Source organism: Carica papaya, chromosome 7 (genome assembly GCF_054855325.1).
Source record: "Carica papaya isolate Zhongbai chromosome 7, ASM5485532v1, whole genome shotgun sequence".
NCBI lineage: Eukaryota > Viridiplantae > Streptophyta > Magnoliopsida > Brassicales > Caricaceae > Carica > Carica papaya.
Window position 1 is genome coordinate 12,289,851 of NC_142315.1, and position 25,592 is coordinate 12,315,442.

Genomic DNA, 25,592 nt, shown 5'->3' on the forward strand with positions numbered 1-25,592 from the left:
AGAAAGAAAAAGCCTAACAAAACATTTTATAAACTATGCATGTCAATACTAATACATATTTCTCATGTCTATACATCATTTCATGCTTAATCATTTTTTCACCGTTAATTGCATCATATATCAATATTTATTTCAAGCATTAAATCATTTAAATTGCACATATAAATTAATAAGTTCATATATGATCATAAGACATGCATTAACACGTAAAATTACTTCATTTAGGCATAAAATTTAATCATGCAATCATTAATTTAAACCTTATTAATTTTATTCTATAAATACTCCTTAGGATGTTTAAAACTAAATATTAAAGTTTTTACCGAAATTTTGATGTTTCTTACGCCTTTTTTTCTTCTCTTCCTCTCCCATTCTCCCTAGATCACTCATTCTCTCTCTAAAGTTCTTGCAAGATAGAAGAATGAGAATGGAAGTGATGAGGAAATAGTGAAAGAGAGTCCCTATTTATAAAAAAAGAAGACCGTTGGGTTTGCGCAAAGTGGCAAAATCGGGTGAGGAGAGAGAAAGGTAATGAAAAATGTGAGATGTGACGACTGACAGATATAACTAATAGATATAATTGACGGATGGATGACGTGATGTGACAGTTATGCAAAAACTGAAGGCATGCCACCCAAACGACAGCGGCACATCGCCCAAGCAACAGCAACACATCGCCCAAGTCAGTGGTGGCACACCGCCCAATCGGCGGTGGTGCTCGGTGCCCAAGGGGGAGACGCGCATTACCCAAGGTAGCGCACACAGACCCAGCTTGCCACACACCTTAAGACTAGCCCACCACGCACGGAGGCCTACTGAGTGCAAGCCTACTATGCGCAGGCCTACCACGCACAAGCCTCCTACGCATAGGCCTATCGCATGAACAACGTTCACACAAGGTGCCCAATTGGCAAAGCATGACGTTAGACGGAAGCATGCATAGCCCGTGGCAGCGCAAGCAGCCCCAGCTTGCTGCGCACAGGCCTACCGGACGTAGGCCTACATAACGGACATCACACGCATAGACTGCGCCTCACGCCTCATGCAAACGGGAGGTGAGCATAGTGTGCACGTCTCGTCCTAGCTACGCGCACGCACCCGCGTGTGGCAGTGAAGCCCATTCAGGCAGGATTTTTCCCGCAGAATTTTTCGTCTTTTCTTCATTTTTTCGTCAAAATTATTTTATTAATTTCCAAAAAAATAAAATTGCCTACAAGATAATTAAAATAAATAATTTCAATAATCATTAAACTAAATAAATACGGAATGCGATTTCCATATGAAAATTTAAAATATGAAATATTAAAGAGTTTAAACGGTCTTAGGGCCCGAATAAATAGGAGTTCACTTTATAAATTAAACACTAAGGTTTTTGGGGTGTTCTATTTCCCCTATCTTAGAAAGTTTGGTCCCCTAAATTTATCATGAATATGTATGAGAACTTCTCTTGCATCTCGCTCTCCAATTCCCACGTCGCCTCTTCCAGAGTGTAGTGTTGCCACTGCACCTTCACCATAGGAATCCTCTTATTAGACAAAACCTTGTTAGTCCAATCAAAGATTTTCGCAAGGAACTCCTCGTATGTCATATCAGCTTGAACCTGAATCTCTTGATGAGGAATGATGTGAGAAGGGTTAAGGTGGTCTCTTTTGAGCATGGAGACATGGAAAACATTATATAGACCCGCAAGCTCTTGGGGTAGAGTAAGGCGATATGCCACGAGTCCAACACGTTCCACGATATGAAAATGTCTCACATAAAGGGGGGAGGGGAGAGGGGGTGAGGTCAGCTTTCATTTCTTCCCGAACCGCATTTTTCCCTTCTAAGGGAAGATTTTAAGGAAGACTTGATCACCAACTACAAATTTCAAGTGACTTCTGTGGTTGTTAGTATAGCTTTTCTGGTGACTCTAGACGGTGGCTAAGTTCCTTCGAATGATAGCAACTTTTTTGATAGTCTCTTAGATGAAATTAGGTTCCAAATGACGTGGGTTCCCGATTTTCTTCCAACAAAAGGGAGAATAGCAAGGCCTACCCTACAAGGCTTCATACAGATTCATGCTGATACTGAAATGATAACTGTTATAATAAACAAATTCATATAGAGGAAGATACTTATACTAGTTATCACCAAAGTCGAGGACACAAGTGTGCAACATGTCTTTAATTATCTAGATAGTACGTTAAGATCAGTTATCAATTTATGAATGATAGCCAGTGCTGAAGTACAATCCCAAACCAAGTGCTTCTTGAAAGCTATCCCAGAAATAGGAGGTGAACAAAGCATCTTGGTCTAACATAATGGATGAAGGGATGTCGTAGAGCCGAACAATCTCATTGATTTACAAGTGGGCTAATCTGCTAGTGGAATCTATAGTTCTGATTGGTAGAAAATGGGTGATTTTGGTCAATCTCTCAATAATGACCCATATTGCATTACGATTATAGCAAGTCCTAGGTATACTGGTGACAAAGTCCATAGTCACATGCTCCCACTTCCATTCCGGAATAAGGAGGCCTTACAATAAACTGTTGGGTCTCTAGTATTCTATCTTAACTCGTTAGTAAGAAAGGCATCAAGAGACATAGTCGACAATGTCCTTCTTTATTCCCAGCTATCAATATTAATGGTTCAAGTCCCGATACATCTTAGTACTCTCAGAGTGGATGGATAGTTTGGAGGCATGGAAAACCTTGAGAACATCCATTCTCACAACGACAGGGACCTAAATACGATCTCGAAATCTGCACAATCCATCATCTGTGAGCCTAAAATCAGGAAACTCGTCAGAAGTAAACTTACTCAAATTTTTGGTGATTTCTGGGTCGGTGGATTGAGCTTCCTAAATCTTCATGAAAAGATCAAGCAAAGCTTAAATCTGGGTGTGATAAGCACCATTGCCATGGTGGTTAAGATGGAGTACCTGCATAGCATTAATTAATTTCTAACTGAAAGCCATGGTTTGGGCCAACAAAGCATACTCCTTCTGACTCAGAGTATCTGCGACTATATTAGCTCTACTGGGGCGGTAGATGATCTTGCAGTTGTAGTTCTTGAAGAGGTCCATCCAACATCTCTATCTTATGTTCAATTCTTTTTGCGAAAATATATATTTTAAACTTTTGTGGTCAATATAGATTTCAAATGTCTGACCATACAAACCGCTGGGTCTCTGGTATAAATGTTGCCTTTTATTATTAGTATGCAATCTCATAGGTTTAATACTAAAGTAGTAGCAAATTGGTCAAACTAATTTACTAATCTAGATTAGTATTTACCAACACTCCTTAACCAACTATGCTTTGGTTAACCATAGGATATGGTTTAATTGTTAAATCCAAATAGGTAACCAATTATGTTTCATATCAAATATAATTGATTAGTAAATGATATAAGAAACTTTTTTTTCTTTCATTTAATTGTCTTGATCAATGTCCTAATATAGTCATTATAATAAACGAAACATAAAGTTTAAATTTATCACTAAAGTTGATAGATTCCGTTTTGATCAATCACTAATTTTACAAGTATTTAATCACGTTTAATATCCTTTTAACTATAGTTTTATTATTATAAGTGTTTAAAATCAAAATATGATAAATGACTTATTAATTACTATGATGGTCTCATGTCAAAGAAAAATCTTACATTTCATTATTTTAAGAGAATATTATATTGACAATTTAAGTAATATTAACCATTAACAATTCTCAGTTCAGTCATTCCAATAATCAGGTCTCCATATACACCATCTATATATATGATTTAGTTAATAAGATCAACTAATTTTTATCTTATAGAGATTATTACATATATATTGGTATTATTGAGTCATTAATATCCTATTTTGATGATCGAACGACTAAGAATATTTTATATTAAATTATAAAAAACTTTACTCTTATTATCAAGATCTTCACCTTGATGTAAAATTTTTAAATTTAATAAAAAAATTTATCATATAAATTAAATAATAAAATAATAAATATGATAATAAAAATACATTTAATGTATTACACGAATAATTGGATCTTGCTCATAATAATTATATCCCCAGCAAAAAGTTAAAATAATTAAATTATATATTAATGTTTTAAAAAATAGTTCAAAAAAGTTATTTTGACTGATTAACTAAATTAATAGCAATTTATTTTTATTACTAATTCTATTATTCACAAATAAGAAAGTAACTACAATAATGTACTATTGTTCTAAAAGCGACTAAGAAACTAAATAAAGAAAAAAAAATTGATAAAAAATAAATAACTAACTATATTATTATCTCGAAAATATTCTATTAAATAAGAAAAATGAAAATAATTTGAGAATAAAATATACAAAGAATTGACAAAATATGAAATAAATATTTGAAAACAATCATTTTTTTTTAAAAAATAAATATTTCAAAACAGTCATATTTTATTCTGAAAATAGAAAAATAAAAAAAAATAAAAAAAAAAGAAATGACAAAATAAAAAAAGAAAAAGAAAATTTGAGAAATAAAAAATTGAAAGAGATTTATAATTGTTGAAATTCTAAAGACAAAAATAAAAAAATGAAGCAGAAAAAACTAAAATTACAAAAGTTTGAGGAAGGTGATTTCAACAATTTAAAAACTGTGTGTTACTCAACTCTAATTCTAAAAAGTATATAGTTGAAATGATAGTTGTATGTTTAAAATATATAATATTTTATTTATTAAATAATACAGAAGTATTGATTATAATAAAATATAAATCGAGAGCACAACTGGAGTTGAATATAATTTTTTTATAAATAAATGAATATATTAAATCATTCAGTTAATTAACAACTGATAAATTATATAGTATTTTAATTTTTATTTATGTTTTTTTTTAAAAAAAATAAATTTAATTACTTATTTGTAAAAAAAGAAAAATAAAAAAGATTAATTTTATCAACTATTTAACTCAATAATTAATATATATGTATTTTTTTTTTACAGAAATTCATAGGTTTAAATTAAAATTACTGTTTTTGTATATTTTCTTTTAAAAATTATATTTTATTATGTTACAATCAATATCTATATATCATTTAACAACAATTATGTTGTGTACAATTGACTTGTAAATTTCACAGACAAAGCATGGCTTCTCTTGTCATATGGAAGTTTTACTCTTTTCAATATTTAATATATTTATTTTTTATTTTTATATAAAAACAAAAAAGAAAAACTATTTAGAGAATTTAAAGAAAATTTGAAAATGTTAAAAACTGAGTATAAATATATTAAAAATGATTTAAAAAAAAAAAGAATTATGGAATTATTTTTTAATTTACAAATAATATTTTCTTTTTTAATTGTTGAATTTTTTTTAAGGCAAATTTTGAATTTGATTCGGCTTAGAAATAAAAATCAAACCCAAAACCCTAGAAAATCTGCCTTTTTAATTAGCCCAAATCCTCTCCAAACCCGAAGCCCGCTCCTTCAACGACACCGTTTTTGTTGGAGAATTTACTTTCTTCTTCCCCCGCCTTGGAAAATATCTCCTAAGAGGGAAACTGCAACGGTAGCCATTATGGACCTTAAATACCCAGAAGCTGCTTATTTGTTTTCTGCTTAAACCCTCCAACCTTACATCCTTAAAATCAAGAAAAATTATTTTCTTGCGTTAAAAGAATGAAAAACAAGAAACTCATCCAATCAGGAAAACTTGTAATGAGATTTTCCGAATTCTAATACAACTCCCATTCCCCTGTTCCTATATAAATTGCTTCATCCTCTCTTCTTCTTCTTCTTCTTCTTCTTATTCTTATAACGTCTCTCAGTCTTCTTTCTTCTCTATAAACCCACAAAAACCTTTCTTATCTCCCCATTGTTTCCAGTCCATATACCCACAAAACCCTTTCTCATCTCCTCATTCTTTCCACCCCATATACCCACAAAAACCTTTCTCATCTCCTCATTCTCTAAACCCTATAAAAACCCTGAACCAAGGAACTCCTGATGTCGCCGTACAAAGATCGTCAACCACAATCTTCTCCTCCACTTGCCGTCAAACGAAAGCCATCTCCTGATGCCATTAGCGGCAGTAACTCGGAGCAAGGAGATGGGAGTTGTGTTTCCGCAGAGTTGGATTTTCTGAGTGATTTTCATCGTGACACCAAGAAACAGAAAGGAAGTGAAAACCCATCATCAACAAAACAGAACCAGTCAGTCTCATCATCGGACCTGAAGATTTCAACAACACTGGTTCTGTTCGATGAATCTTGGTCTTCGATAATCAAAGACTCCGTTCAAGAAGACTCGTCCAAAAAATCTTGCCCACAGTATGATTTCTCCAAGATACTTTCCAAGATTTCAGCCATGAAACATTACACCATAGAGGAGGAAAAGAAAGAAACAGAGAAAGGGGTCTGCACCAAACTGAGTCTTTACACCGATCCATGGAAGATAAAGAAGAATCTCACTCGTAGTGATCTGGGCGACCTGTGTAGACTGTTGGTGAAGACAAGCCTGATCAAGAACCACGTGTTGCCATTGTTGAGCGAAGAGATAGTAACGAAGGTGGAGAGCACGGAGGGTGCCAAAGTCAATGTGTTGGATCAAGACACCATGACTGAACATGAACTGGTATTCAAGCATTGGGTATCGTCAAAGAGCTATATTTTCATTGGTAAATGGGGCAAAGATTTTGTCAGGAGAAGGGAGCTGCGGGAAGGAGATGAGATTGGACTTTACTGGGATAATTATACTTCGAGATTCATCTTCCACGTTCTGAATCGTGCTCCGCCTTCATGAACAGCAGGTTGTTTAATACATGCATATATATATATATATGCGTATGTATGTATGTAGGAATATGTGTATGTATGAATTTAGTAAGATTGATGATGAATAGGAGTTAATGAGAACAGATTTAGATTTAGATTTCATAGACATTGTAATGGGCCTCTGCGGTTCCTTGCTTCTGTTCAATTGGATTGATTGCCCATGAGTTCAATCTATTTCTCTCTTTATGCAGTAAAATGTTTTATATTTAGAAATAATTAAAAAATTCCGAAATTTTATTTGTATGTTTCTAACTAAAAAGGTACAAAATTATATAAATTCAGTAAATTAAAAAACAACTCATATAAATTCTAAATTTTTTTTTTCTTTTAATAGTTATTTTCTTATTTAACATCAATATTATAATTGGTTTTTATAATTATTTGCTTTCTTATAATCCTTTTACTTTTTGGTTTCAATTTCTTTAATTATACTCTTTTAATTAATTCTACATGTTTAATTTTAATTAAATATTTAATTCTATACCTCAATTTTAATAGAATTTTTTATCACAAAATTAACAGGAAATAATAATCAATTTAGCCAAATAATTTTAAAATTAAAATTAATTGAGTACCCAAAATCAGAATTTGTAATGGATACAATCTAGAATCTACAGTTTAACGTTGTGCAACTAATGTAAATATCAGGCAGAGTGCATCTAGAATAAGCATTCTGAATCAGTGACATTTCCTGTAAAAATGGCAGCACTCCACAATTTTCCTACTTAACAAGGTAACTAGATTTTAATGTCCATAACTCAGTAATCCCTGTACAGATCTTATCAAAGGGAAGAATAGTACAAGGGCGCTTCCTGAGAATCAGGTAACTTGAGATGTTCCAGGACTGGAGACATCTTCAAACCAATGATCTGGACATCTGGATTTGAGTGGCCATTCACCAATACATCTGTAATCTGCAAACAAAAAGAATATAGGCTGCATAACATTAAAGACATAATATTGTTTCCTTGTAACCAAGAGTCTGCAGAGGGGTCCCCTTGAAATATCAAATGATTCTAACAAGGCATTACCTGAGTGCATCCAAAGAGCTTAAGCAACCTCAAAGATAAACAGCTATCAACAATCAAACCCACAGCCTCATTTGTCAAATTCCGGCACCAAGAAAGATCTAGGCTATGCAGGTCCCTTAAAGATCTAGCAAGAGAAAAGGCAGTGCTCTGGCCAACCTGAACAAAGACGAAGATGCAGTAGTTAAATAAGCCAGTTTTCAAGAACCCATCAGAACAGGTAATATTGAAAATAAAAAACTAAACTAATGGTTGCCCATGGATTGGCAACTGATAGAGAGGAGAGAGAGAGAGAGAGAGAGAGAGAGAGAGAGAGAACTGAGGATGCAGGAATTTCATGTCAGATAGTGAAAGTAACTTATTTCTTCTTGAAATCCAGAGGAGACTTTTGAAAGGAGTCCTAAATAGGCATCAAGAATTTATGAGGGAGATTGATCAATGAAAGGACCTTCTTGACATTATTTAGAGACAATTCTTTTAGAAACTGCCCAGAGGTCTCCAGATATGCTGCCACAGCATCATCACTGCCACACAGAAATAAGAAAGAATGCAATTCAGTTTTATACTACATACAGCAAGCAACTGAGCATGCAGAAAATACAAACAAAAGCAAATAAAAAGAGTTTCTGAACTGAATGCAAGTAGCATATACAAACATAGTGGCACACAAGACAAACATAAGCACACTCATCCCTTCACAAATTAAATACCCATAGCAACATCAAGTTCATAAATCCAAACACATAAATACAAACATAAGCAAACACGTATGGAGTATATGGATTCAACTCAGATCGTGACTGCTGATAGCAACATAAGCTTCCAACGCAAGTATAAGATAGAAAAATATGAATTTTCTTATGATCCAAATATAAATATGCTGATGAGAAAAAGTGGAAATCTCATAAGAATATTGCAGAACTACATATAAACATGTGAAGCACGAAGCAAAATATAAGGAATACCACGTATAAGTGGACAATAAAATAATCAATAGTTAAGTTTTATTTTAAAAAAATGATTTTAAAAAAAAAGATTAAAAGAATCAATATTTAAATTCAACTGGCATATAGGAGTTGGTAAAAACCTGAAAGAATTGCGGCTGAGTTTTAACGTTTGCAGTGCTTGACAACTATTCGCAAGATAACCCAAAGCGCAATCTGTCAGTTTGCATAAATTAACAAGATCAAGTGCACATAAGCGAGGACAACTTTCAGCGATGATTTTCACAGATAAATCAGTTAATTTCCTGCATCAGAATTTAAATGTCAAACATCAAAATTGCCAAATGTGATTCAAGACCAAAGAAATTTTCAGAAACTTACACACAGTCACCCAAAATCAGTTCTTTCATATTACGACCCCGTGCAATGATAAGTTGCCTAAGAAAAATATCATTGACACTTAGCATTCCAACTAGAGACAACACTTCCAAGTGTTCTAGCCTCTTCAGAGCCGGCAAAATAAGCATGGCGTCAATGCTTTGGCAATCATTAATATAAAGTTCCCTCAGAACTGATCCCAATGAGCCAGCTAAAATGTCAAACCCAGCTGGCGTTAGAAGGGAGCATTGGCTGAGATTTATAGATCTTAGAGCAGGAGTAGAAGAAACAAGTATCCGTAACCCAACATCCGAAAGCCGGCATGCTGCACTTAAGGATAAAGTAGTTAGTGCAGGCAAGTAATTTGATGACCTGCCTAAGGTAGAACGTAAGACATAATCTGGCAAGCAACGTCCACACTGATCAAGTTGCAGAACCTGATTTCACAAACATTAGAGTTAGATTACCCAGAATAAAAAGATATAGTGGACAAATCAGCAAATAGTCCATACTCCATATAAAAGATTTTTTATTTTTGTATAAAAGAAGAATATGTTAGAATGAAAGAAATAGATAGTACATAGTAGGAGTGTAAGATATCCTCATACGACAGCCAAGCAGAAAGCAAAAACAGACCTAAGAACAAGTTAGCTGCCCAATAGCTTTAGTAAACAGCTAAAGATATAAGAGATATTGCAAGATAAATCATAGACCTTAAACACAGTGAAGGACTAAGTCAATCTGTCCTAAAGCAAGTTGGGAGATTGAAAACCACCTTTAAAATTCTGGCATTCTTTCCTGCCAAATGGCTACAAACCATAAAAATAGCCCCCTTCAGTAACATATTATTGTTCTCTGTTCCTATTAAACCCGCAGAGAGAAGAGGTATTGAAGGCTTCTAAGGAAAAAGACGCGGGGGCTAAGACTCCCAAGCTATATTGCAATGAAGGAACAACTGAGTGTGGACACATTTTAAAAAAGTTATCACAAATATTCAAAGATAATGCATGATCACATGGTTAACCTGGTTTGCAACAGTCTAAATGAAATCGGTAACCTTATGGGGAGTTTCACATTCCAAAAGAAAAACTAGCAAAGGCCACGGCAGTAAAATGGTCAGGTTCAAGAAGGTTAAGCGAAGAGGTGACAAAAGGCATCATATCAAGATTTTCTCAATCATTAAGGTCTTGAAAAAAAATAGAAATTGCAGCCATCAGAGTGAGACATGAAGTGAGATAAGGACATTATGATGGAGGGAGAGACTATAAAGGAAGGAAACTGGTAAGTCCATGTGCAAATTTATCAGTTCCACGTTACCCTAAACAGCAGTGGCAGCTTAACACAAGATAATCCAGGCACAGAGAAAACACAAGTCACAATTTTATAATTTTTAAGACGAATATACCAATAATTTCACCAATATTAAATTTTTCTAAAAGATTATCCTGGATAATTTTGACAAGTATAGGCAAGGCATTGCAAGCCATCATGAGTTAAAAAGATAATCCAGAACTGCTTAGTCTCCACTAAGTTCATAAAAAATCAAAGCTCAGATGACACAAGAATTTCTTTTAGGAAGAATAAAGAATCGTCTAGTTACGTTTATCAGCTAAACACTTTATGTCTAAATCAGACCGTCATTATTTTAGATTCATTTGATTGTACCAGTGATCACAAGCAAAAGGAGTATATAAGATTAGTGGAATTCAAGTTAAACTAAGGATTGCCTAGTTCAAAAACACATACCGTCAAACTACTGGTATCACAGCCCTCAAAACATTTAGTGAATTGTTCCTCTGTTAACCATGAACAATCTCGTAACCTAATCTCTGATGGGGAACCACGTACAAGAAGATCAAGAAAATGTGCATTCATTCTTCTAGAATCACAAAGCAACTGACTGAGCTTGTGCCTCATAGCATCCGGGATATATTCAAGTGAAGTGATTGCATCCGCATTCTTGATAAGTATTTTCATGCACAGTTCCTTAAGCGAGGGAACCAATAATTTTGAACGATCACCAGCTTTACTCCTTTTAGGCACCCATATTACCGGCGCCGATTTCGTCTCAACTGAAGAGGAACTACCCTGTTGAATTTTCGATTTATCAGAACGATCCCTGATTATTTTCATGGCAGTAGAGAAGGGACCTGGCCAATCTTCGATTTCCGCAACCACCTCTAAGCCTGGTGCTTCAGTTTCGTCATCCTGGGGATTGTAATGAGCAAACCGAGAAGCATTCTCCCTAGCAATATCGCGAAACTGTTCCATTCGGGACTTGTGCTCCAGTTCTTCTGCTACAGAAAACAAATAGTCTTCTTGTATTTGCTCATCACAGTTTGATGGCGAAGAATGTTCTACCATTTTCCCCTTCTTTTTCTCTTCTCTGCTATACCTCCTACCATTGTCCCCATTCTGCTCGTTAACAGTTTTTCTCTTCTCCAATTTCCCGTTCACGGAACCCTCTCTGTTCACCTCTCTCAAAATCCTCTTCCCTTCCTTTTTTTCCCGCATCTCTTTCACATAACTAACAGAATTCTTAGCTTCAGATTCGAAATCCAAGTTTCCATTTACTGCTAAACTGCCCTTCAATGATTCTCCATTTCCCTCGTGTCCGGTTTCCTTTTCATCCTCACAAACTGTCTTACAATCACTTGCATTTTCCACTCTCCTTTTAACAATCCTCTTTCCTGACCGTAAAATCAAGTTTCCTTGTTTTGTTTCACTCTCAAAACGCGAGGAATTATCATCTACTTTCTTCTCTCTCTTCCTGCTAGTCCCCTTGTCACTTAGAACCCTAAACCCCTCTTCAATTAAACCATCAACCCTGTTCCCTTTCACTGATTCATGATCCGATACCCTAGAGTCATTCTTTTCAGAGACATCTGGTTCATTGGAACAGTCGCCGATGACCGATTTGGAAGCGAGACGGATGCTTCGCCTACGAAAAGGACCAGAAGCGGAAAGGGAGACTGAATTAGATCCGAGACCGACAGATTCGTCATTGGGACCCGCAATGGGCGTTGATTGTTGGGTAGCAGGTTCTCGAGTCTGAACGGGAGTGGCGGGTTCAATGATGATGGATGTTTGAGGGGTTTTGGGTTTGGGTTGTTGGATGGTTGAAGTTACTTGGCGGGACCTAAGCACAGTCATTGGCTGCAGATAGAAGGAAATAGCGGGAAACCGAAGATGAAGAAAGAAAACTGATGCAAGGTATTTGATGCAGATGTATTTGGATTCTGGAATTAGCGAGTGTTAGGGTTTACGGCATGGCTGAGTGGTTCTATTGGCGAGAAGCTTCTGGTGTACACTTGTTGGAAGTCGTTCCATTTTCCCGCCAAACACAAACTGTGGCCCAAATCACCTACCAAAATAAAATTATTGATAACAATTTTTTCCTACATTTATAAGACACTTAATTGTGGGGATAATATCTTTTCTCAATTGCAATTAGCCACGTGATTCTCTGGTTGGACCAGATTTTGTTAATTGATGTGTTTTAGAAGAGGTCAGTAAAAAAATAATAGATGACATAATAAATAATAATAATAATAAAAGGAATAAGATTTCTTGAACTATTAAATGTATGGATTACAATAGCACACATCACCATCGTAAGTGTAACGGTAATGAACAATAAATAATAATAAACAAGTTAAAACAATATTTATATCGATACATAACGAAACTATGGCTATGAAATCTCTTCCATTTCACTAAATTATACTCACTGCTTTTAGTAGCCACGCTCGAATAGAGGCTCTTATTTCTAATATTTATAAACCATTCTCAATACCAAGGTTACCTTAACAATTATCTCGAAAACAAAGTCATACTGCATAGTTGATGCACATGACTCTCTAGGAAACTTTATCGTTTCCTATCATCTACTTACTAATGTTGGCAACTTTATTATCCATACCAAATACGTTAGTCATACTGATAAAGTATAAATAAACAATTGATTGTATTGCTTCATATTAGCTTAAACTTTTGGTATAATTAATTTAATATATTATTTAAATGGTACTAAAATTAGAAATATAATATTTAAATCATGACACCTTATTTTTAGTAAATATTAATCTCACATAAAATTTAAGAGTTTATCTTTAATTTACGCTTCTAGGTAAACTAATGCATCGAACTTATTTTTGAGAATATCTATTAAACTATAAATAATTGATTGAGTTTTTTCTATCAGCTTAAGTTTTTTGGTAATTGATCCAATCTATTATTTGAAAAAAAAAATTATTTTCATATTTCAAATGTATCTCTTATAAAGTTTTTGTTGAATATTTTCTTTTTTATTATGTTGTAAAGGACACAACTACCAAAACAATATTGCTGCAAGGACTAAACAAGTGAGACCTTTGTGAATGATAAAAGAATTGTGTACGATTTTGGTTGTTTCAATAAGGTAGAACTTAAGTTACCATTATGAATTTTGTGTTTTGTCAAATGCAAGAAACATTTTACATGCAATGTAACTAATTATGGACTACAATTGTAAGTGACAAAAGTACAAAGATATATATAAATTGAAGAACTATTCAAGAAAAAAAGAAGATGAAGTTCAAACCCAAAATTTGAAACTCTTATGCCATGTTAAATAATAAGTTACAATTACGTACTTTTTTATGAGTTAAATTTAAAACTAATGGCAGATGAAAAAGTCATGTATAGTTTTTGTCGATACTTTTATTAGCTACGATGTTGCATTGGTTTGATGTTTGTCAAAAATATTTTTACAGCACAAAACGTCACTAAAGGTCAATTTTTTAAATACTAAAATGAGTTTATAAGGGTTTTTTTTTATAAGTTTAAATTAATTAATAGAAAATCAGAAAACTTGTTACCTATATTGTATGTGTTAATGTTATACATGTGTGTATATGATAGTTTAATTATTCTTTTCCTTTTAACTAGTGACAGAAGGACCACTTCTACTCTTTGATAACATATTCATAGCTGTATTATTTTTATGAACTTGTCCATGGATAGATGCAAACTTTACATTTAAAGAAAAACAAATCCTTACCTTCCTTGTATTCATGTATTTTGTTCAATAAAATGTTAGGTGGTCAATTATTTTAGCGAATAACATTTAACCACGTATAACACATTTATTTTTTGTAATTCCTAATTTAGACTTGGATTTTATATTAAGCAAGTAAATAAATATTGCTCTATCTCTATTTTGAGAAGATATACTTACTCAGACTAATAAAGATTTATTCATAAATATGAATCGAGCTATAATCCTCTTTAAAAGCTTTCAGTTGTTTTTCAATCTATAAAGTGAGATTTGTGAAAAACTAAATTTCATAAACCTAGCATTGGAAGAAAAAAAATATGAAACACAATAAGAATCAAGTGAACAAGAGCTTCAATAAGAATCAAGCGAGCAAGAAAAAAACTGAACGAAAGATCTCCAAGACCAAACTTGACCAGTAAAAAATGGCACATGGTAAAGTTTTTTTCCCTTGTAATTCCTTTTTTCTTCTCTACATTGTATTGTACGAAGATTTTTTGTCTATATTATGTGAAGATTATAAACCAATAGATTAGTTACAACTCTTTATAACAGTTATAGGAATACCTAATTTTTGTTTCTTTTAAAAAATTATTTCAAATAGGGCATAATTGGATTTGGATTGAGTATGGGAGAAAACATTTTTAATTTTAATTTTTCATCATGAATTTCTATTCTATTGGATCTATAGATGTTGATTGTGTTTGTCACGCTAAGTAAATATTTATATTTTTATATATAGTTATAACTTATCTATAGACCGACAGATTAGTTATGCCTCTTTATAACAATCATATGAGTATCAAATTTTTGTGTCTTAAAAAATTTATTTTAAAATTAGGGATAATTAAATTTGGATTGAATATGAAAGAAAACACTTTTAATATTTAATTTTTTTCATAGTGAATTTAGATTCTATAGAATTTATAGATGTCGACTGTATTTATCACGCTATATAAATATTTATATTTTTTATATATAGCTATAACTTATCTATAAATCGATAGATTAATTATGCCTCTTTAAAACAATCATATGAATACCTAATTTTTATGTCTTAAAAAAATTTATTTCAAAATTGGGGATAATTGGATTTGGAATGAGTATGGAAGAAAATACTTAATTTTTAATTTCTTTCATGGTGAGCTTAAATTCTATTGAATCTATGATTGATTTATTAAATTATATAAACATTTATGTTTTTTTTATATATAGTTGAACTTGTATTACAACTTTTATATAGCAAACCTTAGAGTTCATTAATTCAAAAGATTTATTTCAAGATTCTTAATTTTGATTTATTTATTTCATTTTTTCTGTTATAAGAGAAATTAATTATTATAGTTCATTCACGTGTTAGATATGGATATGAAAATCGAGTTTCCAATGATTTTTAAATTATGTTCTTATTTAGTTGGTTAGCACAAATTGACTTTTTCTTTGTTTTGATTCATCTATATATATGTGTATGTGTGTGTGTATATTAGAATTCTCAAACACATTTGTATTATACAAAGATTAGTATTTACTCAATTGATTACTTACATATATATATATATTGGAATCTTTACAAATCGTTTATAAGTTTCTATAAATTGCTACATAACTTCTATCTATCCTCATAGATTTGCTTCGATGGATAAGAATGAGAAAAATCTATATATAGATCTCTCTTTTACATACATATACTCCCAAGATATTTTATTTAATCTATTATAATTATAGCCAACATAAATAAGGTTGTTTTATATAGTGGTGTATATATGTAGATAATATAGTATATGTATATTAATGAACTATCATCATCATAATAATCTATGTTTTTAGACAAAAATATACACATACATATGTTATTCAATGTAGTTATTTAAACTATGCTTTAATGATTACTTAATACATATCCATATCAAGAGAGAAATCACTAATGCGGTCAATTCAGATCTGTTTAATAAAAGCCTATTTACACTAGGCCATACACACATAAAAAGATATGTGCATGTATGTATGCATGTCTACCGGATACATAGATATAATGTCTGATATAACTATATATTTGGTGTATGTATGTATATGCATATACAATTAATTACAGTTATAAAGAAAAAGAGATCAAAGAGAAAACCAAGAGCATCATTATTATCATCAAGGGCTCCTGAGCATGCACCTGAGCGTGTACCTAAGGTTGTACTTGAACGCGTGCCGATTGGTGGTTAAAGGATGTTGCGTGAAGAAATATTGAAGAACATTAAGGGATACAAGAGGGAAGCTGACCACATTGAAGTTTTATGTGGTTACACAAAGAGAAAACTCGGTGACTTGATTGGCACACTAAACATTTATTTTGATGGAACCTTCTTAGTCTCATGTGAATGTCCTTCCTGCTACCCACAAAAATGTAAGTCTTTGTCTAATACCTTTTTTTACATATATATACACACATATATGACTTTATTGGACTAACAAATAAGTGTGTACTAGTGATGATTTCACCATATGAGTTTGAGAAGCATGCGGATAGAGAAGGGAGAAGGAACTAGAAGAGTCACATATGGGTGATGATTAATGGGAAAAAAGTGCAGTTATGCAAGTCTGGGCTATTGGTATACTACAAGCATGCTACAAACTTAAACAACAAATCAATGCTTGCCCGTGGAAAGTAGCAGCTCCACCAAGATGAGTTTATTACCTGTACAAGGTGTAAAAAGAATCGTCGTTTTCGCATCTGCACTACTGAGGAATACAGGCGCTACCATGATGCTTTAGCTAATAAAATGTGGATGTGCCCTAACTGGCCTTATGAGAGGTAAATCTTTATCATCATTTTGGATATATATGTATATATTCATGTGGAAATTCACTACATCTTATGTTGAGTAATGTATATATATGTGTTTTCAGGATAAACTGTGATGCTGATGAAGAAAGACCAAGTCGCAAAGTTTACAAAGGGTGTACAAGAAATCTAAAATGCAAGGGTTGCATCACTTGTGTCTGCTTTGGTTGCTACAACTATCGCTTAGGGATTGTCCCTGTCGTACCTGCATTGATTATGTAACACCAAACTATTTCTGTAGCGCTCGGACTGAGGAGGAAAAAAAAAAAAAAAAAAAAAAAAACACGTCGGCAGCCACGTCAGCAGGCCCGGTCAGCAGTCCCGACCAACCGGGACCTGCCACGTGGTAAAACCACGTCGTTCCAAAAAGGGCCACGTTGGCGATCCGCGTGGGCGCGATCGGACGGTCCAGATCAAACGTGCGATCGGACGGTCCAAATTTAATCAAAAACGGACGGCCCAGATTAAAACAAAATGGACGGCTGATATCAAAAGGCAAGGGGTTATAAATAGAACCCCCACACCAGACCACAAACCCTAGCCGCCTGCCACTCGTCGGAGAAGACGAACCAGAAGCCGGCCGCCGCCACCCGCCGCCGCACCGGAGGAACTTCCGACTGCCGATCGAGGTAAATTTCGTACCCCCGACTCGTTTTTCCACGCTGATTCCTCCTGTGGCCAAATCGAAGCCAAAATCCCGGCCAAACGGCCGGAATGCACGACCAAAGCCCAGCGGCGCCGCCGCGCCCTTCCCGGTTTTTGCCTCCGATGAGGCCCTTCCCGGCCTCCGTTTGATGCAATTTTTATATCACCATGATCACCACTCTTTTCTCTACAGGTTGACTGGAGCCGAATCACCAAAACACGAACCTCACCGGAGAGCCGCCGCACCCGAGAGCGCCGCCGCCGGTAAGCTCCGTTTTCCCGTATTTTTTGGCCCCTCGAGGGCCCTAGGGTTGTTTTCTCGCAGGGACCGATGCGAGTGTGGCCGAATTCGGCCGAAAATGGCTGAAAACAGCCAACCCGAGGCGAATCGCCGTCGCCGGAGCACGGCGGAGCCGCCGTGCCGGAGTTGCGATTTGGGCCGAAAGGGGCCCTGGGCCTAATTTGGGATTTTTTTGGAACACATGCAGGTACCAGTAGTGCGTTTCAGTTCCCCGAGGAAAATTCAGGGAAAATTAGGGACAGCCTGCAAGCGCACTGTGAAGCCGTGTTCGGACCCCGAAACGAGTAAGGACCCCTCACCCTATTTTCTATCATGGTTTTAAAGTCCAATAAATGATAAAACGGTATTTCGTGAATCAACGAATGTGTGAAATCGCTTAAGGTCGCTAATGGAGCCCGAGTCTAGTGTGTTTGTCGGTTAACTGTTATTTGGCCTGTTTTACAGTTTTAAATGCAGCATGAGGTTCGATGTTTTCATTTTATAGTTTTTTGTGCATATTTTACTATTTTATTGATTATGGATTGAATGACCGGGATATTGATGCTGTATGTTGCCTGTTTGGCATAAATTATCGTTTTGCTTGTTTGTATGTGATTGATAATGCTGACTGAGGGAAAAGGAGAATGAAAAATTATGTGAATGGAAATTGTATAATGTGTTCAGCCTGACTAGATATCCTGGGATATGGTGGACGGACCGGATCCGTAGGGAACCCTACCGGGATTGTGGTCTCCCATACCGGACGGGGTATGGAGATCTTATGTGTTTTGACGCCCATACCGGACGGGGTATGGGGACGGCCCGTTTCACCCTCATACCGGACGGGGTAATGAGGTCTATGTTTTCGCGCCCATACCGGACGGGGTATGGGGACGGCCCTGGAATATGATTTCGAGTGTTAAGGATTAACGGGTAGCGGGACCCCTATGGATCCCCATGGATACTAGTAGGCTGGTGGATTAGGAAAATATGTTGTGTAACGATTGAATTTCGAAAAGTGTGATAGGTATTATGTTATACAGTTCATATATATGTTTTCATGATGATGATGATGTTATTGCTTTCGTATATTGTTTTATGAATTTCACCGAGGTAAGTAAATGGTAAAGGTTTTATTTTCGATAAAAGGATTTGTTGTAAATTATGCTCCATTGGTCTTTTTGTGTTTTCTACCCACCTTTACCTCCGTGACGGTGAGATATCGTGATGTCTTTACTGGGCTAGTGTAGCTCATTCCTTATTTAATCATTTCAGATCAAGAGGACATCGTTCCCGAACTGCTTCCGCAGGAGGACGACGAAGGGGACGCCTAAGGACTCCATAGTCACATTCGTAGTTTTTACTTTCAAGTTTCTCCTTTAGGTAGTTTAATCTTTTATATTTTGTGAGCACGTTTTGGTTTTAGTGTAAGGGATGTTATTCAAATTTTGACTTCGCTTCCGCATTTGATATTTTTAATATACATTCCATTATGAATTTCCGGGGCTGTTACAATTTCCTTATTTATTATTATTATTATTATTTTATTTTATTTTATTCTATATAAATATAAATAAGTATTAATAGAATTTAATTTAATTTAATTTATTTTAATAAAAAAATAATAATAATAATAATAAAAAGGGGTAAACATTATTTAGGGATTTAATTGAAAATAATTTTGGGAAAAAAAGGTGAAAATTTGGGTTCTGGGATATTTTTTTTTAAAAAATCAGAAACCGATGGTCAAAACGCAATTTAAAAAAATTGTGCCGCGTCAGCTGCCCGGTCAGCAGCCCTGGCCAACCAGGGTGCGCCAGGTGGCAGAGATGCTGACGCGGGAGGGAGCCACGTGGGCGATCTGCGTGCGCGCGATCGAACGGTTGAGATCAGTTCCCTTGCGCACGGACGACCCAGATTGCATCGCGTACGGACAGTTCAAATTGAATCGCGATCGGACGGTCCAGATTAAAAGTAATGGACGCCTTAGATCAAAAGTGGATGGGTATAAATAACCTCATTCGCACCCAAACCCTAACCCTAGCCGCCAGAGTCCATCGCCAGAGAAGACAGCCCAGCCGCCGGGAAGCCGACCGTCGCTATCCGCCGCCGTACCGTAGCAATTTCTGACATCCAAACGAGGTTGACCAGAGCAAAACACCTAACCACGATGTGAGCCGGAGGAGCCGCCGCACCGGAGAGCCCCTCCGCTAGTAAGTTTCAGTTTTTCGTATTTTTTCAGCCTACCGAGGGCCCTAAGGGTGTTTTCTCACAAGAACCAATGCAAGTTTGGCTGAATTCGGCTGAAGATGGTCGAAAATATCCAACCAGAGGCAGATCTCCGCTGCTTGCGGTGGTGCTGTCGCCGGAGCACGGCGGAGCCGCTGTGCCAGAAATTTGAAATTGCCCGAGTAGGCCCTGTGTCTGATTTTTTGGGTTATTTGGGACATGTGTAGGTACTGTAAGCGCCTTTCAGTTCCCGAAAAAAAATTCAAAGAACCTAAAGACCGCCCGTAGGCGTAGTGAAAATTTAGTTTTCAGCGTCAGATCAAGTAAGGACCTCTCATTCTATTTTCTATCATAGAATTAAAGTCCGAATAAATGGTAATACTGTATTTTGTGCAATTAATAGATATGTATAATTAATTAAGGTTGCTAATGGAGTCCGAAATCGGAGATTATTTCCTGTCGATTCCTACTTGATTTATTTTACAGTTTAAATACATTATGATATTTGGTCAATCTATTCTATGATTTTAAATGCATGTATCACTGCTTACTTCACAACTGTTTGATTTTGGGAATCTAAGACATGCTTGCTTTATTTGATGCACGTTACTTGTTTATGTATTCATGTTTGAGTTGGTAACGAAGACTAAGGAAAAATAGGAAAGATGTGTGATTTGATAAATGGATAAGATGACAGCCTCACTAGATATTCTGGGAGATGGTGGACGGACCGGGTTCATAGGAAACCCTACCATGAATGTTGTCTCATACCGAACGGGGTATGGAAACTTTATTGTTTTGGCGCTCATACTGGACGGGGTATGGGGACGACCCGCTTCACCCTCATAACGGACGGGGTATTGAGGTCTATTGTTTTGGCGCTCATACCGGACCGGGTATGGGGACGGCCCTGGAATTAAGTTTGTTAAGACAAATAATTCACGTGTAGCAGAGACCCCTATGGATCCCCATGGATACTAGTAGGCTGATATAAAGGGGCAATTGTTGTTTGATGATTTGAATATAAAAGTATGATATGTGTTATGTTACAGATTATATATGAATTCATGATATTTATAATGTTATTGTTTGCATAGGTTATTTTTATAAATCTCACTGCGGTAAGTGGACGGTAAATGGTTTGATTATTGATAAATGAATTTGTTTAAATCTACTGCTCCATTGGTTGTTTTAATTTTCTACAAACCTTTACTTCTGTGACAATGAATAGTGTGATGTCCTTACTGGGTTAGTGTAGCTTATTCCTTATTTAACCATTTCAAATCAGGAGGACTTGGTTCCCGAGCCCGATCCACAAGAAGACGGCGAGTAGATGCTAGATACCTTATAGTTTCCTTTATTTTTCTTATTTCTCGTATTTCTTTTAGAGAATTTATTCCATGATATTGTTTAGTATTTTTAAGTTATTGTGTAAAGGATATTAACCTTAATTTTTTATTTCGCTTCCGCACTCAGAATATTATATGTATTTCCTTTTAAATTTCTGGGGCCGTTACAGATTATATGTAGAATGGATAGCTCTAATCTCCATTAATCATCACTCTAGGTTGATGATTACCCAGATTTAAAGTTTCATCTTCAGATTTTATGCATTTAAGTATTGTAGAACTCGGATTTATTTTCAAACTTTTTGCATTTTAGTATCATGCTACTTGAATTTCTTTTCAGATTTTATGAGTTTTCGTATTATACTACTTGAATTTGTATTTGAATTTGATATATTTATGCAGTTTGATTTGGTTTAAGTTTGGATTCACATTTGGATTTTTGATATATTCACCATCCTTATCTGTGCAAAAAACCTTTATACATCTCTTCATTTTGCTTTTCAACAAATTTTTTGAGTCTTTATAAGTTTTTAAAAGTTTCTAGTTTGAATTTCAAAAAGTATACCCTACTCATGTGGCTAAAATCATTAGTAAATAGTAAAAAATATTTACCACCAAGAGATTATGCATTCACAAAAGTGAATTAAGATAACACTTAGCTCTCAAGAATTTTCCTACATGAAAAACTTTCTACTTTGTTTTCTATAAATACACCATTCACATACTTTTATAAATTCAGTTTTACGCAACCCACTAACAATTTTTTTTATACTTAACAATTCCATCCCTTTGATATTCAAATTTTTATACTAAAAATGCCATAATATGGACTCATTTTTCAGACTATTGGCAACAAGAACATGATTTACTATGGTAGAGATAGCTAAAGGAAACATATTATTTGCTTTCATCTCAACATTAATTATAGTATGTCATATTTCTTTGTCTCAAATAGTACAAAAGAAATCATCACATAACACTAAATACACACTGTCTATTAGTTGTCTAACACTCAACAAGTTATAAAAGATTAAAAACATAAATTACACCATGGAGAAGCTCGACATTACTAGTGCAAGTAATTACAACAATTGTGTATTTGCCTTAAAGTTGAAGTGCCTTATTGTCTCTAAGCCTTATTTTTGTCTTTTAAGGCTCGCCAAGCTCCTTATACTGACGTTAGGGAAATTATATGACTTAAACAACTATTGTCTACATACGAGACTTCATTTGTAGTTGAATCAACATGTTTAACGTCATATACCATGAATAACCTCTTATTCTTTATCTTTTAGAGCATAACTTGTTTGTTTTTCTTGTTTTCAGCATTAAACCTTCATATGCCCAAAATTCTTGCAATAGTGGCATTGAATACCATTTTTATTATAGATTTTTTGATCATTTAAAGGTTACTCACGATCAAGTTTCCCATTTGTGCTATTTCTTCTTCCTCTACCATGGCTTCGACCACGATATCTTTTTCTCGACTCATTATCGCGTGAAGTTATGTCAACTTTTATTTGAAATACATTCTCCTCAATTTTGTCGGGTGATTTGTTCAATTTTGCTTCATGTGCTTTTAGAGAATGAATTGGTTCATGAAAGTAAAAAACATAAAGATCATTTGATTTCTCAAAGGCAGAAACTACATAATCAAATTTATGAGTTTTGCTATTTAAAACTTTTTCAAAAACAGTTTGATCATGAAGTTTCTCCCTATAAGACCTCATTTGGCTCACAATTTTTATTACTCTAGACAAAAAATCTTGCACAGTTTCATTATTTTGCATATATAAGATTTCAAAATTACAATACAGAGATTGAAGTTTCACCTTATTTACCTTTTTTTTAGCTTTGAAATTCCTTCTTTAATGTTTTTCATGCTTTTTTTGTTGTAGTCGCAATTAAAATCTTTGAAAAAATCATGTCATGAGCAACTTGTGAGATGAAAAACAATGCCTTTGAGTCCTTCTTATTTTTCTTCAACCGATTCTCTGCATCTAAGTCAACATGCTCATTCTCCACAAGGTCCTAAAGGTCTAAGACTTGAACAACGTCATTATCTTGATGCTCCAAAAATTATGATAACCTTATTTTTACTAAATATTAATCTTACACAAGATTTAATGGGTTTGTGTTTAATTTACAGTTTCAGGTGAGCTTATGCAAGAGAATGCATGTTAAAACATAAATAATGGATTGAGTTTTTTTTTTTTCTATCAGCTTAAGCTTTTGGGTAGTTGATCCAATATACTATTTCAAATATAAAAAAATTGTATTTCTATCTACCAAATGTGTCTTATAAAATTTTTGTTGAATATTTTCTTTTTTGTTATGTTGTAAAGGACATGGCTATGGGGAAAATTTTGCTGCAAGGATGAAACGAGTGAGACCTTTATGAATGGTAGAAGAATTGTTTATGTTTTGGTTGTTTCAATAAGTCGAAATTCAAGCAACCATTATGAATTTTGTGTTTTATCGAATGCGAGCAAAATTTCACATGAGATATAAATAATTATGGACCAGAATTGTAAGGGACAAAAATACTAATATACATAAAAAATGGAAGAGGAAGCTCAAACTCAAATTTTGAAACTCTTGTATCGTGTTAAATAATAAGTTACAACTGTATATTTTTTTATAATTTTAAATTAAATTTAGCGGCAAATAGAAAATGTCATTTATGGCTTTTGTCGATGCTTCTATTAGCAACGATAGTGCATTAGTTTGATATCCATTGAAAATATTTTTTACATTAAAAAATTGTTACTAAAGGTTAAATTTTCTGCTGCTAAAACTCTATTTTTATGGTACTAATTTTTATATGTTTAAATTAATTAATAGAAAATGAGCAAACTTGTTATCTATATTGTATGTTTTAACATTGTATGTGTGTATATATTAGTTTAATTATTCTTTTCCTTTTGACTAGTGACAGAAGGGCCACTTTTAGTCTTTGATAATGTATTTATAACTTAATTTTGTTCATCAACTTATTCTGATTGACATATAAAACTTTACATTTAAAGAGAAGCAAATTCACATCTTCCTTGCATTCACATGTTTTGTTCAGTCAAATAGTAAGTAGGTAGTTAATTATTTAAGCGAATAAGATTCAGCCACGTATATTACATTTATTATTGTAATTCCATATTTAGACTTAAACTTTATATTAAACCATTAAATAAATGCTGCTCTCTCTCAATTTTATATTAAGAAATTAATAAATGTTGCTCTATCTCTAATTTTGAGAAGATATACCTATTCAGACCAATGAAGATTTATTCATAAATACGAATTGAGTTATAATCTTCTTTAAAAGCTCTCATTTGTTTTTCAATTTGTAAAGTAAGATTCGTAAAAAATAACATTGGGAAAAAGAAAAGATCAAGCACAACAAAAATCAAGTGAGCAAGAGTTTCAAGAAGAATCAAGTGAGCAAGAGCTTCAATAAGATTCCAATGAATAAGAGCTTCAATAAGAATCAAGTGAGTAAAAAAAGAACTGATCGAAAGATCTCTAAAACTAATTATGACCAATTAAAAATGGTATTTTTCCCATGTAATTCCTTTTCTTCTCTACATTTCATTATGCAAAGATCTTTTGTCCGTATTTATTATGTGAAGATTATAGACGGATATATTAGTAATGTCATACAAATACCTAATTTTAATTTTTTTAAAAAAATTATTGGGTGTAATTGGACTTGGATTGAGTATGGGGAAAACACTTTTAATCTTTAATTTTTTTGGTAGTGAATTTAGATTCTATTGGATCTATAGATATCAGTTATATTTAACATGTTAGGTAAACGTTTATTTTTTTTATATAGTTATAACTTGTCTATTAAACTGATAGATTAGTTATACCTTTTTATAACGATCATATGAAAACCTTATTTTTGTTTCGTTTTAAAAAAATATCCCAAAATTGGGCGAAATTGGACTTGAATTGACTATGGAAGAAAACACTATTAATCTTTAATTTTTTTCATAATGAATTTAGATTCTATTGGATCTATAGATGTGAATAGGATTTATCAAGATAGATAAATATTTTTGTTTTTATATATA

At 33.9% G+C, this 25,592-nt stretch overlaps 2 protein-coding genes across 4 annotated transcripts; one reads left to right on the forward strand and one right to left on the reverse strand.

Annotated features, from left to right (window-relative positions):
* Positions 1–5,584: 5,584 nt before the first annotated feature.
* Positions 5,585–6,968, forward strand: LOC110817653 (putative B3 domain-containing protein At1g78640). The gene has a single exon (XM_022046284.2). It carries the CDS (start codon positions 5,972–5,974, stop codon positions 6,764–6,766), a length of 795 nt encoding a protein of 264 aa, XP_021901976.2. The 5' UTR covers positions 5,585–5,971; the 3' UTR covers positions 6,767–6,968.
* A 366-nt stretch (positions 6,969–7,334) lies between these two features.
* Positions 7,335–12,516, reverse strand: LOC110817715 (F-box/LRR protein). 3 transcript variants are annotated; one of them, XM_022046366.2, is made up of 6 exons: positions 10,895–12,515; positions 9,152–9,585; positions 8,914–9,075; positions 8,275–8,350; positions 7,830–7,985; positions 7,335–7,712 (listed from the first exon to the last, which is right to left on the reverse strand). In XM_022046366.2, the coding sequence occupies exons 1-6, from the start codon at positions 12,299–12,301 to the stop codon at positions 7,581–7,583; spliced, it is 2,367 nt and encodes a 788-aa protein (XP_021902058.1). In that variant the 5' UTR covers positions 12,302–12,515; the 3' UTR covers positions 7,335–7,580. The 3 variants fall into 3 exon arrangements, 2 of the variants coding, with proteins under 2 accessions (XP_021902058.1, XP_021902059.1); XR_002540251.2 differs by lacking the exon at positions 7,335–7,712 and having other exon boundaries at positions 7,846–7,985; positions 8,146–8,350; positions 10,895–12,516; XM_022046367.2 differs by lacking the exon at positions 7,335–7,712 and having other exon boundaries at positions 7,846–7,985; positions 8,185–8,350; positions 10,895–12,516.
* Positions 12,517–25,592: the final 13,076 nt, after the last annotated feature.